Source organism: Nasonia vitripennis, chromosome 2 (genome assembly GCF_009193385.2).
Source record: "Nasonia vitripennis strain AsymCx chromosome 2, Nvit_psr_1.1, whole genome shotgun sequence".
In the NCBI taxonomy this organism is placed as follows: Eukaryota; Metazoa; Arthropoda; class Insecta; order Hymenoptera; family Pteromalidae; genus Nasonia; species Nasonia vitripennis.
This window is the reverse complement of record NC_045758.1, coordinates 15,453,167-15,469,267: the sequence shown is the minus strand read 5'-3', so window position 1 is coordinate 15,469,267 and position 16,101 is coordinate 15,453,167. Positions and strand designations below refer to the sequence as shown.

At 47.5% G+C, this 16,101-nt stretch overlaps 3 protein-coding genes across 3 annotated transcripts in view; 1 reads left to right on the top strand and 2 right to left on the bottom strand.

The window, feature by feature from the left end:
- Nucleotides 1-131: 131 nt before the first annotated feature.
- On the bottom strand, nucleotides 132-2,172 carry LOC116738500 (leucine-rich repeat extensin-like protein 5). Its single transcript, XM_032596754.1, has one exon. The coding sequence runs from the start codon at nucleotides 1,552-1,554 to the stop codon at nucleotides 397-399; it is 1,158 nt and encodes a 385-aa protein (XP_032452645.1). The 5' UTR covers nucleotides 1,555-2,172; the 3' UTR covers nucleotides 132-396.
- A 7-nt stretch (nucleotides 2,173-2,179) lies between these two features.
- On the bottom strand, nucleotides 2,180-3,319 carry LOC103315408 (A-agglutinin anchorage subunit-like; the record flags this gene model as incomplete). The annotated part of the gene is made up of 4 exons (XM_032597272.1): nucleotides 3,260-3,319; nucleotides 2,993-3,186; nucleotides 2,753-2,909; nucleotides 2,180-2,446 (listed from the first exon to the last, which is right to left on the bottom strand). Coding segments are annotated over exons 1-4 (678 nt in total), but the record flags the coding sequence as incomplete, so codon positions are not given.
- A 9,751-nt stretch (nucleotides 3,320-13,070) lies between these two features.
- Nucleotides 13,071-16,101, top strand: part of LOC100121164 (myb-like protein A) — a 43,725-nt gene continuing 40,694 nt past the window's right edge. The window contains exon 1 of the mRNA XM_001604702.6: nucleotides 13,071-13,489. The gene's annotated coding sequence lies outside the window, so the exon portion shown is untranslated. The remainder of the gene's footprint in view (nucleotides 13,490-16,101) is intronic.

Below are 16,101 nucleotides of genomic sequence, written 5' to 3'. Positions count from 1 at the left end.
TTGATATCGTTGATAATATTATATTACCACGTATAAATCTCTATATAATTGAAGATAGTTTGTTATTTTTTAAAGGTACTCTCAAGCAGTATTTGTTTTAGTTTTTTAAAACTTTTTTAATTGGACATGTTTTATTTATGATAGTATTTTATTCTTTTTACATGCATACACGTAAGTAAAGTTTTGTACAAAAGATACTTTATACATAAAATATACGTTAAACACGTTCACTGTGATAAGAAGTTATATCATACCCTTTAGAGGTTTGGAATTGTTAACTTATATTGCATGTTCCTAAACAATAAATATTAAATATCAGTTCTATCTTTGCATATCTCAGAGAACGTATTACAAACTTAACGTTTATAAATTAGTTTCTAAATCTAAGAGCGAGTGTCATCTCATGGGTGGCAAATACATTGGAGCAGGTCTTGGTGGGAGATAAAGTCTACTTTGAGGAGCTGGGGGTTGTGAATAAGTAAAAGTTTGTGGAGTAGGGGTTGGAGGTGGTAAATACGTCCTAGGTTGAGGTGTAAGCCTTGGAGGTGGTAAATAAGTAGCTCGAGGTGGAATTGGTTTCGGAGTTATTATAGGTCTCGGTCTTGAAGGCCTTGGTCTTGGTGGCGGTGGCGGTGGCCTTGGAGATGGAGAAGGATAATAGTAGGTGGGTGCAGGATAATTATAACTTGGTGGTGGTGGAGGAGGAGGCGGCGATGGATAATTGTAAGTTACAGGCAGAGAAGGTGGTGGTGGCGGCGATGGATAATTGTAAGTTACAGGCGGAGGTGGTGGAGGTGGTGGTGGTGGTGGAGATGGATAACTGTATGTAACAGGTGGGGTTAGTGAAGTTGGTGGTGGCTGAGATGGTGGAGGAGGAGGTGGTGGAGGACGTGGAGGTGGTGGAGGTGGTGGTGGGGGTGGCGGCGATGGACTGGATGGTGGACGAGAGGGTGGCAGCGATGGAGTGGATGGTGGACGAGAGGGCGGTGGTGATGGAGTAGATGGCGACGGCGATGGAGTTGATGACGGAGGAGAAGGTGGCGGTGATGGAGTGGATGTTGACGGTAGCGGAAGAGGAGTTGATGGGGAAGGATAATTATATGTTACAGAAGGTATTGGCTGCGAGCTACTAGTCGGAGTAGAATAATCTGGAGATATTGAAGTGGAAGGTTTTGATGAGTAATCTTGAGTTGAGTAATCATACGTTGAGGAGCTGGTTGATGTCGAAGTTCCTGTAGTTACTAGCGAACTTGGTTCCGTGACAGATGTAGCAGTAAAAGCCGTTGAGGATGGTGTCGTACTTGACGTTGTGTAAGTAGTAGTCGATGCTTGCGTTGTAGTAGGAGTTGGTGAAGATTGACTAGTTGATTCGATAATAGATACAGAAGGTGTAGTTGGTCCTGACGTTGTCGAATACTCGCTGGCCGGATTGGATGTTGAACTTGTAATTGGAGATTGTGTTGTTGATCCAATAGTAGTCGACGGTGATGATGCGTTTGAAGTTGACGTAGATAAAGTAGTTGGCGATTGACTTGAGAACGGTTGAGCTATCATAGATGAACTTTGAGTTACGGATTCTGTAAATGCTACAGTTGGTGAAGGGTAACTGTAACTGTTTGATGAACTGCTGTAGGACTGCGAAGGTGTTGAGCCTAACGCTGCTGTTGTCTGTACTGGTAACGAACTGCTTTCACTACTGGGCTTAGCGGAGGACGAGGAAGTCAACTGCGTCTGGTAGGTCGACTCAGTTGATGTACCAGGTGTAGACGTTACTGCTGAAGATGACGAAGATGCAGTTGTCGATGGCAAGGTACTACTTGTAAAAGTGCTTGGAAAATTTGAACTCACGACTGGTTGGCTGTATTTGGCGACTGGTGATATCCCAGCGTTTGCAGTGGCTGATGATGAGGCAAAAGCCGTGTTACCAAGACTTGAGTAGTAACCTGGCGTCGTAGACGTCACTGGACCACTAAATTTCGCCACTGGACTATAGTCCGACGTACCATAAGACGGAGTATTGTAGCTTGGTGAACTACCATAGTTAACACCAGTATAAGGTGGTAAATATGTTGGCGCCGGGGTCGACACTCTAGGCGGCGGTGGTGGCGGTGGTGGAGGGGGAGGAGGTCTGGGACGTGGCGGTGGAGGAGGCCGCGGACGAGGTGGTGGAGGTGCTGGGGGCAAGTATGATGGTGGAGGAGGAGGAGGAGGTGGTGGTGGAGGAGGAGGCGGACGAGGTGGTGGTGGAGGAGGAGGCGGACGAGGTGGTGGTGGCGGCGGAGGTGGAGGGGGAGGTGGAGGAGGTGGCGGTGGAGGTGCCGGCGGCAGATATTGTTGTGGAGGTGGTGGTGGAGGCGGAGGTGGGGGTGGTGGCGGAGGAGGAGGAGGAGGTGGAGGCGGAGGTGGCGGAGGAGGAGGAGGAGGTGGAGGAGGAGGAGGAGGAGGTGGTGGTGGTGGTGGAGGAGGAGGAGGGGGAGGTGGTGGTGGTGGAGGAGGAGGAGGGGGAGGAGGTGGTGGTGGAGGAGGAGGAGGGGGAGGTGCCGGCGGCAGATATTGTTGCGGAGGTGGTGGTGGCGGAGGAGGTGGTGGTGGTGGAGGTGGAGGAGGAGGTGGTGGTGGAGGTGGTGGCGGTGGAGGAGGTGGTGGTGGAGGAGGTGGAGGTGGAGGTGGTGGTGGCGGAGATGGATAGTTATAAGTTACAGGTGGCGGAGGTGGTGGAGGCGGAGATGGATAGTTATAAGTTACAGGTGGCGGAGGTGGTGGAGGAGGTGGCGGTGGAGGAGGTGGTGGAGGAGGTGGTGGTGGAGGTGGAGGTGGAGGTGGTGGTGGCGGAGATGGATAATTGTATGTTACAGGGGGTGGTGGTGGCGGCGGTGGTGGTGGTGGAGGAGGTGGAGGTGGCGGTGGCGCTGGATAATTATAAGTCACTGGAGGTGGTGGTGGAGGTGGTGGAGGAGGAGGAGGTGGAGGAGGTGGAGGAGGAGGTGGTGGCGGAGGAGGTGGAGGTGGCGGTGGTGCTGGATAATTATAAGTTACTGGAGGTGGTGGTGGAGGAGGTGATGGTGGTTGGTGACTTGGTAATCCGAACGGTACTTTTGGTTTATCGTAAGAATATCCAGCATTTTGTTGTCGATATTGCGATTGTATTTCTTGATAGCAGCAATTGATGAAGAGCAGTATCAGTACCTAGAAAATTTTAACCTATTTAATATAATAAACGTTTTAAATCACAACAAAGTCAGTGCTTGCATATGCATACTCGTCTAATATATGATAAAGTTAAATATGTTTCAGCAACGTAAACCCTTATTAAAATCATTGTGTAATGAAAATTTATGAATATTCACATTTAATATTCCAAATAATACAATCGTGTTAAATTTGTTTCCTTACCCATCGTACTGACTGCATAATCTCATCGAGTAAACTAACCTGCTGAAGAAGTGTGCCTTTCCTTTTTATAAGAAGGTTGCGTCGGTGTTTATAAAAAAATGCGAATTTATCATTAGTCAGAAACCTCAAACCTTCTATTTAGGAGTCATTAAAATTGCAAACGCTTACTGTTTAGGCACACTTTTAACAAACTAACTTACAAGGAACATTTCATTATCCTCTAATTTTGTTGTTTGCACATACTGCTTTTGTGGCTAACCTTTAAATAATGCTTAAGACGATAAATGCGAAAGATATTAAAGCTTTGTAAGTTCAACTGTTGGTCTAAAACTTTTTTTAATGAGTTATTTATATTTTATCAAATTTTATTGAAGTTTGCTGAAAATAAACGTACATTTCATGTAACTCTATATATTTTTAAACAAATTTGATTACCTTAATGTAAATTAAGTCTAGTGTCTCTACTGTTCAATTGTTTATTACTTTATCATAACTAAAATTTTATGAGACTTAAATTTTAACAAAAAATTTGATCAAATCTATATACTTATAGAAGCTGATGAATGTCATATGTCATAATATTGAAAAAAATGCAGTTATAATTAACATTACTATTTGCCCCTGTCGTATATATAAACTATGCGCATGTGAGTACTGCCTGCTGCATGCATACAGGCGCATATTCTTTTGAAGATTAGTTAAATAGTAGAAAAACTATAAAGACGAACGATAATTGAATATAGTTAAAAATATATGTTCAGAGTAATTTGTCATCGTATCAGCAAATGGTATCTCAAACGTTAGAATGTCTTGCAAGTTATGAAGATTTGAATTTCGCACCCATGTCACGATACTTTGTATGACAATAAAAACTGTAAAGAAACTAAAATTTATTACGTTCAAATTAGTACAAAAAAGTACGTGTGCATTATTATGTTGACTTCACCAAAAGTAGTAATAACATTTAGTACACATGCTGTATAGTTTAGCACAAAAATCATATGCTTTAAAATTGAAAAGATAATAAATAGTTATAAGCATTAATGAATATAGATGGATGTACATATTATAACACAGCATTGGCCAGTTAGCACCTTCGTTAATCACAAAAAATATTCAATCCGGTTGTCGGCAACTCAATTTTTCTCCCCACCATTCGGCCAATCTCCCGCGGCTCGGTTGGCCCTCAAACACTAACAAACTCGTCCTCGAGACGACACGAAGCGAGAGAAGATGAGCTCCCAGAGTCCCGAAGGCGCGATAACATCTGCTTATACGCTTGAGCGAGAATGAGCGAGCGTGCGTATAACCAGGAGAGCACAGTTTGTGTATTATAATATATAATCTACGTATACGAAAGTTTCTTTGACTCGAGAGCTCACGCCGCGCTTAGAATTCTTTAACGAGCATCGTTTCTACATTAAAAGTCGTTTCTATACCGAGATGCAAGAATTTTAATTTTCAACTTTTCAAAACGAGCAATAAAATCTCTCAATCTTCGGGAATGTAACTCTCCAATTATAGAAATGTCTTATACGAAAAAAAAGATTCGAGAACATCTTTAACACTTCATTACTTTTTCTGCGAAATGTTTGTAAGCATTTCAAACTCGTTTATAATCAGCAAACGCGCAGATTTCACAATCAGAATGTGTACATAGATGTCAACAGAAGTATATCATAGTTTTAGCATTTTAAAAATAAAATAAATGGATAATATGAATTTGTAACAAGTTCTTCGCTTCTGCCGGATTCGATTGGAGTGAGTCGAGTGAGAAATACGCATACATAGAAAGCCAAAAGCATGCATACCTCAAAATCGTTCAGACTAATTGCTTTAATTTAGTTAATGACCGGCGGGCATTAAGCCGCGACGTTTCTCGGAATCCCAATGCTACCTATGAGCGGGCGCGCAGAGAGCGTCCGCGTTGCTTCGGAAGATCGGCTCGTTAAACGTCAGCAAGAGTACAGCGAGTGTCGCGTTGCGCGTACGCTGCATTAGCTGGAATCCTCGCTTACTTCCTGTTCGCAAAGGCTTCCTTCGTCTTCTTCTTGCGTCCGCACCTTGGGCACAATTAGCTTTCTTGCTACCTCGGCGCAGCGAGGCCTGCAGCAACAGCCTATGTCATCGTAATCGTCTTTATATCCGAGGGAACGAGTGAATATGACGCGAGTCCCCGACCTCGTGCGCTTTCGCGCGAGTTTTTTCATCTCGGACGCGACGCGCTGACCGCGCGAAAGCCGTTTCAGAATTATATTCACTAGCCTTTGGAGAGAATTATCAATTGATTTTTAGTTTCGCAGTGTGAAAAGTAAAACTTTTGTTTTTATTCGTGCATGAAAGTCTTCATTAATCACGCCTAGTCCGTGAAGTTTCTATCTGCTGGTTACAGAATTGAGTAAATGATTTTTTATAACTTATGATTAGAGCGCGATGACTGGTCAGAGATTATCTTTGGAGCTAAGAGATACTTCTAGTCCGGTGAATTGCCCCTAGTCATTCTTTCTCTGAGATATATCATCTTCGTTCTAATGTAGAAATGTCCAGTGATTTTGTTACTATAGGTGAGAAGTGCGTGCCTTGATCTCCTCATCTCAGGGTGCACTTTACTCAATGTTCAAGCAGTATTATTTTTGAAAAGCAAACCCGTTAAAAAATAGCTTTTCGTATCTCAACGCGCGCAGAAAATCATTTGTCTAGGAAGCATCAAAACCGAACAGAAGTTCTATTCTGGACGGCACAGAGGAAGATACCTCTCGACAGTTATCTCATCTGCGGCCGCTCTCTCTCTCTCTCTCTCTCTCTCTCTCTCTCTCTCTCTCTCTCTTTCTCTGCCAGACAGATCGTCGAAAAGCTTCGCAAGACATGGTTTTCTAAACGCGACAAAAGAAGACGAAACCAGAGCGAGGAGTAAAAGAGCGACAGCTCTGAGAGAAAGAGACGGCGTCGGACAGTTGCCGGCTCATCTAAAATAAAGCCGCACGAGCCCGGAAGACAAACTCGAGGAGAAAAATTTCTTAAACGCGCGAGCGCTCCTTTCGTGATCATTACCGCGCTGTGCCGCGCGAACAGAGCGAAAGAATACGGGAGAGGCGTGAAAGAGCATCTCGTGGAGTCAGTCGCGCTGCTGCTGCTGTAGCCATCTGCCAGATGGCAGCGAGAAGTATAAGGAAGTAAAATTAGTCGCGATTTCGAGAGATAAACGCTGCCTGCCCATATGCAAGCGCCCTCGAGCTACCGTCTATATACAATCTCCTTAACGCCTCTTTCTCTCTGCAGCTCGTGACTCTGCTCTGTGTATTATACACATCTACATCGGAATTATGCTGATGATGCGTGTATAGAAGACACGCGCGCGTGTGTATACTTATTACGAATTAAAGGGCTCGGACAGAAGGCGCCACGGCTCTCCGCTCTTTTGAAACCGGGAGATCCAAGGTAGTCGAAGATCTTTTCTCCCCGAGCTGCGCGGAGACCTGATGTGTATAGGAACGAGAAGCGACGAGGCTTACCTAACCACCGAAAATTATTGCACGCGTTCTTCTTCGTCGCCGCCAGCGCTTCTTTGAGAGAGAGAGAGAGAGAGAGAGAGAGAGAGAGAGAGAGAGAGAGAGAGAGAGAGAGAGCTAAATGTGCACCACGGGGCACGAGTAATTCCGCGGCGGCGCGTGCTGGTTTCTCTCTGAGGTTTTTCAGAGAGAAAGAGAGGCCGAATGACAAAATTAGTCGGGTAGCCCGTCGGCGCTCTTGTTTTTTCCCCCTTATTCTTATTTTAATGTCGGGATTGTTCTGCTCCCTAATTGCGCGTCGGCCGGCCGCGCTTCGCAACAGCTTGCTGGCAATGGCGAAAACCGTCTTGATGCAGGGATTCTGGCTCTCGCGTTGACAAACGTTTTTTTTGAGTCTTATTAGCGTTGCGCGTTAAAGTGCAGACTATTATACCCCGCGTTGCGGTGATTAATAGCCAGATAATGAGCGCGATTAAAATAAATCCTAGCTTGATTTAAACCGCTGCGCACGCGTATTAACCGAGGGAGAGAGAGAAAAAGGAGTTTCGAAAATCGCAAGCAATAATTACATTATTTACGCCCAATTTACGCGCGTTCGGTTATACCCATAAAGCACAGCCTGCACACATTGGAGCGCGCAGCAGCCGGTCGTGCATAGCGCAGCTTACACATAGTGCTCTTATCGCTCGCCGCGGCCAGATTGAAAATAAGACCTGTATTCGGCGGCGAGCGCGCACATGTCCATAATCAGATTTTACGGTGTCGAGAGAGCGAGAGAGTCCTGCACGTGCGCGGGTATTAATGGACTGGTTTCGTCTATAACGTGCCGCGCGCGCACGCGTCGATATTAGCTCTCTCGGGCCGATCTGCCGTTATATGCATAAGCCGCTACTGCCGCGTTTACGCGCGCAATTTACACGGCCTGTGCGTACGTGCATCTCGCGCAGATACGCATAGAGAGAGAGAGAGAGAGAGAGAGAGAGAGAGAGAGAGAGAACGACTCATTCGCGAGGTGGTCCTAGCGCAGGCCGCTGCACTCCTAATAAGTAATGCGCGAGCGGCGGTGGAGCGGCTCTCGCTCGCGAGGCTTTTACGATGACGAGATTTTACGGCGGCGCAATTTCCACCTCTCTTTCGCGCTCGCGCGCTCTTCGACTTCCGCTTTCTTCTCTTATGCTCGGGAGGACAAGCTGTCGCTCTCGAGTCCACGCGCGCCTTATGGGAGATGGGCCGCCAGTGAATATTTCATGCCGCGCACTCTAACTATACTGTGTGCAGTCGAGCTATTGTTGCAGCTGCTCTCGAATATGCGCGTCCGCGTGTTACAACGTCTGACAGATTGAGATCGTATACCGCGAGTTGTGAATAAGCTTTCATACCACGTCGAAAAAAAATGTTTCTGCTATATATGTATCTTCAAAAATTACACTTCTGCGCAAGAAAACCGCGCGACAAAAACTATTCTTCCCGCTCACTCGCCTTTGTTCTCGATATGGAGTTATACGTGCGGCAATTTGGGATGCCTCTCTTTGCTGGCACTACAGTGTAGTGTGTATGCCACGCGCGCCGCGTATAGGTATTGTTTGCGTTTCCGCAGAGTTTATGCCGCTGTAAGATTGTGCATCTGCGCGCGAGCCGTTATCTTAATACATTCGCTCTTGTTCTAGGATGTGCACGCGTTACTTTAATTCTTTGCTTAAATTTGCCACGCCGACTGGACAGTGTAAACTGTATGCGCTCTCGGCTTTGCTAATGAAGGCGTTTATGCTTTCGCGGAAAGTTTATGGACCATTTATAGTCTTACGTATTTTACGATATTCGGCAAACAACCGTCTAGTTTGGATGCGAAATTTTGAGTATGCATGCGTTTTTGAATCTGCATGGTACGGGATTCTTTCTTAGATCTGATTTCCTGGATGGAATTGCATTATATACTGGCGAAATCGTTTTTGTCGTTCGTAACGCTGATGTGTACGCAGAGCAGGAGGAACTTTTACAGGGCCATATAAAGCGCCACTAGATGGATTTTTATGGCGGAATAGAGTGCATCGCCTCGAAAAATACAGCCCATAAAGCACTGAAAACATAAAGTCCACATACTCCTCGCGTTCAATCGATACATACGCAGTGTGACACCTCGGCACTATCGTCGACGAAAATTGTTTCGCCATGACCAGGACGACGAGATAGGCGTTATCGCGCGAAAAACATTGATTCGCTCGGTGCACAAACATCCTTATCGCGATATTGCCCATATTGCCGCGCTCGAGTTAGCCGAAAAAAAATAGACGCGATAACGCATCTATACTCTTATCCAAAAATGTTTTCCCCGATCGGACCGTTTGTGTCTACGTACACGTACAATAATTCTCGCTCTGCTTAGTAACCCAGCGCTGCAGCACCTGCGAGGCGCCTCCGAACGTGCCGGCACTCGCGGCTAATTAGCATCGCCATATTTCCATTAGAAAACTGCATACAGTGTACTCTGCTTTCCTTCCTGCGCGCGCGAGCTCGAATTGGCAAGGCACACACGTAAAACATTCTGCGCTTCAGCTCTCTCGGAACGCGCGTGTCGCGCTCGAGTTTTTCTCTTCGCGCATATAGCTCGATTTCCCGTAGACTGCGCAGACGCGACGAGACGACTTATTCAATTAACGCTAATTGTCGCCGGTTATTGCGACATGTGCATCTGCACGAAAGTAAAGGCGTGAAAATGTGTGGAAATATTAGGGGAATAAGTCAATAGTAAGAAAGGGTCAATACACACAGAGGGATATGTGTGTCTATTCTCCAACTCGTAGCGGTGATTTATATCGTGGAAAGCGTACTTATACGAGCTCGAAAACAGAGCTGGCAAGCCTTTGCCTGTAATTCTTCCACAACAAAAATTTAGAGAGTATAATGCGAAGACGAAAGAGAGAGCGCGTGAGACTCCCGTAGAGTTTCGGATCGCGCGGCTCTGAATGCAGAAGAACACAGGAGGACAGTGCGCGCCGTCGTCGGTCAGGTGAGACGTCGTTAAGATTCCGAGGCGACGACAGCGAGCTCAGAAAGAGCTGAGAGAAAGAGAGACAGAGAGACTGGGTATGTGTTCCGCTGCAGTAAAGAGCGAGAGGGAAAAAGGAGAAAAAACGAAGCGGGAGAGACGCGACGTCCATGCAAAGCGAGCCTCGAGCTGTATGTGTATAGACGGGCTGAGAAACTCCCCCGGATATTCGTCACCGGCGGCGTTTTTTACGCGTCGCAATGCGGGATTGCACCTATAGGCTTGGCTGCTGCTGTTTTTTGGGGTATGTGCCCCTGACCTGCGCACACTCTTGGCTCGAACTACCCCTATTTATGAGCTCCTTTTTTTCCGATCGCCTATACACCAATGCCAAGTAGTTCAAGGGTGAACTTACATTTTTCGCGGCACTGCGGCGGATCGCGATTGATGCTATCTGCAGCGTGTGATTCTCCGTTTTCCAGCTCTCGATATCCTCGAAAATAGATCGCGTGGCACTTTTTTTCACGGTCTATTTTTCGGGGCAGCCTTTGCGAAATAACGCCAGGCTTGTCGTTTTTTCCGATGCTCTTTCTTCGCTCTTTTTTTGTTATAGTATAGGCATAGACGTATAGTTGGCTGAGGTTACCGTACGGCTCGAACCGGGGTCATTAGATACGTGCGCGCGCCTCGCTTATACGGCAAAAGCCGACGAGTGACAACTCGATGATTCCACGCGCCTTTCCTTTAACTTCGTTTCCGCGAGCCCACGAAATTCCACACACAGAACCGTTAGAATGCGCCGCTTATCGCGAGAGAGAGAGAGAGAGCGATGCCTCTGTTTTATGCGGATATGGCTTTGGAATATGTACTTGCGAGGATTTTCACAGTGTGTGCTTGTGTTTGCGCGACTCTGTTTGCTCGAGATTGAGCTGTTGCAGCCTTTGACGTTCAATAAGATTGCCATCGCGAGTTTCTAATCTTCGACACTTCCGGTATTTTTTGATTCGCTTGAAATTTGCACTGATTTGACTTCGTGTCGTTGTTCAGCAAAAACTATCTACTACTCACTCGCGTTAAAATCATAGCAATCGTATGATATCGGAAACTACAGCGTTTAGTAGATAGTAAGTATAGAGTGTATAAAAAACGAGGGCTGGCTGCGCAGCACAACCGGCATTACCATGTCCTATTATCCATCTTGATATTTATCGGTTGATAAAACTCCTCATTCTCTTGCAGCGCGCCAGTGTCCCGCCGTAAAAAATAAGAGCCTCTTCATTTCTCCAAACGAACTTGCCGCACTAAAAACGTACATCGCCATCGCATCTATAATCGATTCAACGAGTTAATATCTCTTCAGCAGCTGCGTTGCGCTCGTAAAAATTATACCTGCGCGCGAGAAAACTCCGCGGCTATCTCCGTCTGCGTATATAAGAGTTGCTCTCCCAACGTCTCGCCCAAATAGATGGCCAGCAATTTGCGTCAACAATTCGATTATAGCCGCGCGTTCGCCGGAGATAGTCCCCGAATCAATCACGCGCTCCTCGAATATCTTCGGGATTCAATCCACGCACACATACAGAGAGGAAAGTCGAAGGAGAGGAGAAGGTATTTTTCACGCGTCTCCGGCGAGCGAGAGGGCTGCGAAGAAAAATCGATGCTCGGGTTCATCCTCCTCCACCTCCTCCTCGCGCCGACGGGGGAAAATTTTCGGTCTATGACCTTTGCTCCTTGAGACGCGAGGCGAGCGCGTGGAGTCGAAGGCGAAAAGATCACGGGTCCGTCATTAATCAGCGCCGACCTGTTTGCCGGCAATTACAACGGATATATGTGTAGGTACTACCACTGTGAATCGTGGGCCGAATTTCCAAGGGGTTGCGCGCGCAACGATTTTTGTTCGCGCAGGAGCCGTGCGCGCCTTTATTATGTTTTATCTTCATCTTTTTCCCAGCTACCGTGTGTATCTTTATATATGAAGTTAGGGATCGCCTCCGGGGCAAATTCGAAGCTCGTGTGTACGAGGGTAGACGGGTGCTGAAATTTCATTTTTTGAATATGTCGAGGTCGCCCCGTATTTGAAGAAGTATATTGAAGCGCTGATTTAAGAGAAGAAAGCTTTGAATACAAAATACTTTGAGATCGATTCGAGCCAACCGCTTTGCATACCACATTACTTAGGCTTTCGGAAATTATTGTACACAAATGTTGCCGATCAATGAAAGAAAAATACACACACAGCTGTAAAAGCGCATGTCTTACAACACGGCGTAATTTAATCGAAGCTATAAAGGCATTAGAATGTATATATACCTATGTATACGATAGGGTATTACGCTACGGAACGCTTATCCAATTTCGCGAATAACTCGAGCAAAAAACTTGCATAAGAGGCGGGAGTAAGTATAGCAGCAGTTCTCTCTCTCTCTCTCTCTCTCTCTCTCTCCCCGTGTGCATGCAATAAAAATACCAGCGAGCAACAAGTACGTACACATCCGAGCGTCTCTACCCTTACATCGAAAATTGCCTTCCACGAAGACAAACTGCCGAGCGAAAAAGAGAGAGAGAGAGAGAGAGAGAGAGAGAGAGAGAGAGAGAGAGAGAGAGAGAGAGAGCAAAATCAAATCGTCAAAGCGTCACGGTCGCCACAGCCACTGCTCTCGGCAGTTAATATTTATTAAGAAAGACAATGGACGCGCACGCAGCATCGGCTAGAATTGACGAAACGGTATAGAGACGGCGGGTCTCACCGCTTCGGAATTCCGCGACTCCAAGCGTCGCTGCGTACTTTTCCACTTGATGGGACTTGTGTGTGTGTGTGTGTGTGTGTAGAACGACGAATTAAACGATTGACGATTCAATCTAAACGCTTCTCTATTTATGTTCCAGAGCGACTCTAGAGGGTAAACGGAAACGCCGACAAAAGCCAGGGAAATTCGCCGAGCGAGAATAAAACGATTCGAGAAGCACCTGGCGCGTCAACCCCCTCGGCGGGGGGAGTTTAATTAATCCGTCTTTAATCAAAAGGCTCTCTCCTAACAGCAACGCACACATGCAAGCATCTCTCTAAGCTAAACCCATAGAAGCAGCAGCGGCAGCGGGGGAGCAGTAGGAGAGAGAGAGAGAGAGAGAGAGAGGAGCGAAGGAGGGGAAAAGGCGGTAGCGAGCTGCGGCGAGCGCTGGAGGCAGCCGGGCAGCAGTCTGCGCACGACCATCGATCGAGCCGGACGTATAGTCATGTCTCTCTAGCTCTCGCACTCTGCCCGCACACACTACTCCTCTGCTACGCCCGGTATCAGTGACTTCCGGTACAGGAGCGCTGCTTTGTTTTTTCTCTCCCCGGAACGCTTCGCGCACCGAGTTTACTTGTACCTATACTGATTAGAGCTCGCGCACGCGGTGTCTTCTCCTCGGCGGTAATTCGGTGGTGCGTAGGAACGCGCAGAGGCGCATCAGTGCATTGTTATTTTCCTCGCTGTACACTGCTGACACAGGCTGCTGCTGCTGCTGCTGGTTTTTGTGTGAACGAGGTGACCTGCGGAAGGAGCTTTTCTCGCTGCGCGCACACCCAATGGCCATGTCATCGAGGACCTTTGATCATTAGGTGAGTCCCATGCTTCACGTCGTGTGCGATGACAGTTTTGTCGAAAGCTCGCCGAATGTATACAGTCGTTATGCCGCAATGCCGGTGCACAGCGTGCAGCGGTGCTTCGTACGCGCCGGCCGATGCGGCACTTCACCGGCCGTCCCTCCCTCTCCCCTCAGCAACATGGCGGATATTTGTTTATCGATATCACACGTACACCCTCGGCTTTATTGAGTCCAGCGCATTCCTCCACGAGCTGGTAAGAAAGACGAGGCGGGAATTATATCGTCGCAGCTACAGGGATGAGCAAAAAGCGGAGCTGTTACACCTCTCGAGGCTCCGAAACGTGATTGCGCGCGTTAATGGGGAAGGAGCTGAGCTGATGATGCGCGATTGCCGTATCGACTCGCCGCCGATGAAAATGTCTGCTGTTTCCGGCAACAATGACTGAGATTTAAGTGGCTTGTTTTGTGGCGCGCGCGTAATGAGGCTAATTTCATAGACCAGTTTTTGCGCGATCGATGCGCGCGCGGCTCGCTCTAGACAATTTTCCACTTTTTCTCTATACTCTCTATTGCGCTTGTAGAGCCGAGGGCGTTCCGGGAAATTAATAGGGTGCGAAAGTGGTACCTCCAAGCGTCGAGAGCTTTACGTTCTCTGCAGTATACTTACACAGTTGAGCGAATTTCGTTCGAATTCGCGTATAATATTCGACATTGATTATTTACGCGCTGCACGCACAGAGTGGACGGTAATTTCGCAATACGCGTATAGCTGCTCGCGGCACGTCGGGCATTATTACGTATTCATAAAATCAATTTCCTCTCTATTTCTGCCATGGCGAAGGCTAAATTTACGTTTCAAAATCGATGCAGCGTACTCGTTCGTGTGGCCGTAAGTTCGGAGCTCTCGGAGCTCGCGCGTACGAGCAGCGGATACACGAAAAAAAAGCCAAGAGGAAATTTATGTAAACATATAATGCATAACGCGAACGAGAGAGAAATTCCTTTTTCTTTAAATTCCCGAATTCCTACACACACAATTCATTCAAGCGACGTTAATGACATGCGGCTGCGCGATTTCGCCGGGGATCCCGTTAAACCGGAAAAAAATGCCTCGACGCGATTTTAAACGATGCGAGGGCTTACCTTGGCTCCTCTCCCCTTCCCCCCTCTCTCTCACTCCATCCACCTATTGAACTCATCGAGTTTCATTACCGGCACTTAACGACGCGCGCGCGCTAGCTTATAGGGACACACTTTTATTTTCGTTAACGAGCGCGTCAAGAGCGCGAAAAAGAGCAATACGTCCGCCGGTCAAGAGAGAGAGAGAGAGAGAGAGAGAGGAATTCGAGGCCGGGAAAAATGCCATTGTGCGTACGTGTGTACAGTGTACGCGCACACACGAGCACGTGGCTCCGAAGCGAGTGACAATGGTCTAACGGTACACACACACACACACAGCGTAATCGAGAACGCTGCTGCGCGTTAAAATCGCCCTGCTCCTTTTGCACTCGCGCGCGCGGGCGGGCCGTACTTATAAACATAAACAGTGCGCGTGCGGAGAGCGACTAATCGAAGCGACTCGTTAAAATGACAATAAAACGTCGCGCGGCGGGGGAACAGGAAAAACGAGTTTGGCCCGGTAAATAAAACGCGCGCGAGGGAGTAACGATAAAATTTGGCGCACTCTCTCTCGCGCGCGCGCCGCGCGTATATAAAGCTCCGGGACCACTGCAGGGCTTTTGTCGCCTGCACTCGCGAGAGAGAGAGTTCGTTATAGCTCCTTTTTTTCCCCTCTTCCTTCGCAATGTCTCTCCTCTGCGGCTTTTGCTTTTTTTTAAAAGTGTACCTATACGTATACCAGGCGAGTCCCGTCGAGTAATGGACAAAGTTTTCGGCGGTTGCAGCGCTGCGAGAGCTATGATTATCGAAGTGCACAACAATGGACTGAACGCAGGGTGAGTTTCGTGCGACGGGCTGTTAAAATTACAATCGAGGCGGCGGTTGCGACGGAAGAGAGGAAAAGGCGGTTCGCAGAGCGAGGCTTAATTTTCTGATGAGTTGCATTTGCTCAACGGCCCGCTGAGAGAGAGAGAGAGAGAGAGAGAGAGAGAGAGAGAGAGAGAGAGAGAGAGAGAGAGGAGCGACGCTTTCATTGCTGTTTGAGCAATTCGAGTAAAAGTGGCTTGCTTTACTCTCTCGCGGTGCTTCTGAATTATATACAGACAGTCGTCAGTCGAAAACAGCGCGGAGTTTAACAACCTCGCCCGCACGCTTATAAGTAGAAGCGACGATCAGTAATTCGGTAATGATCGACGCGACAGCGGGCCTGTGTATAGTGCATTAGAATCAAATCACCTTATCTTCTCTAATCCAATTCCTGTATAAAAATCACGAGTACTCGCGAACCGCGTGCGCGCGGATATTTTCAAGGTTTCCGAGGGACGAAGCAGAGAGAGAGAGAGAGAGAGAGAGAGAGAGAGAGAGAGAGAGAGAGAGAGAAAGAGAGAAGGAGGAGGAGGCGGGCTGTCACCGTCGTCGTCGCGGCTGCGGCCAGGGTGGCCTCGCTTGCCCACGAAATGATCCTTCGACACGCCTGACTGCATAGCTGCATACCATCGCGCGAGG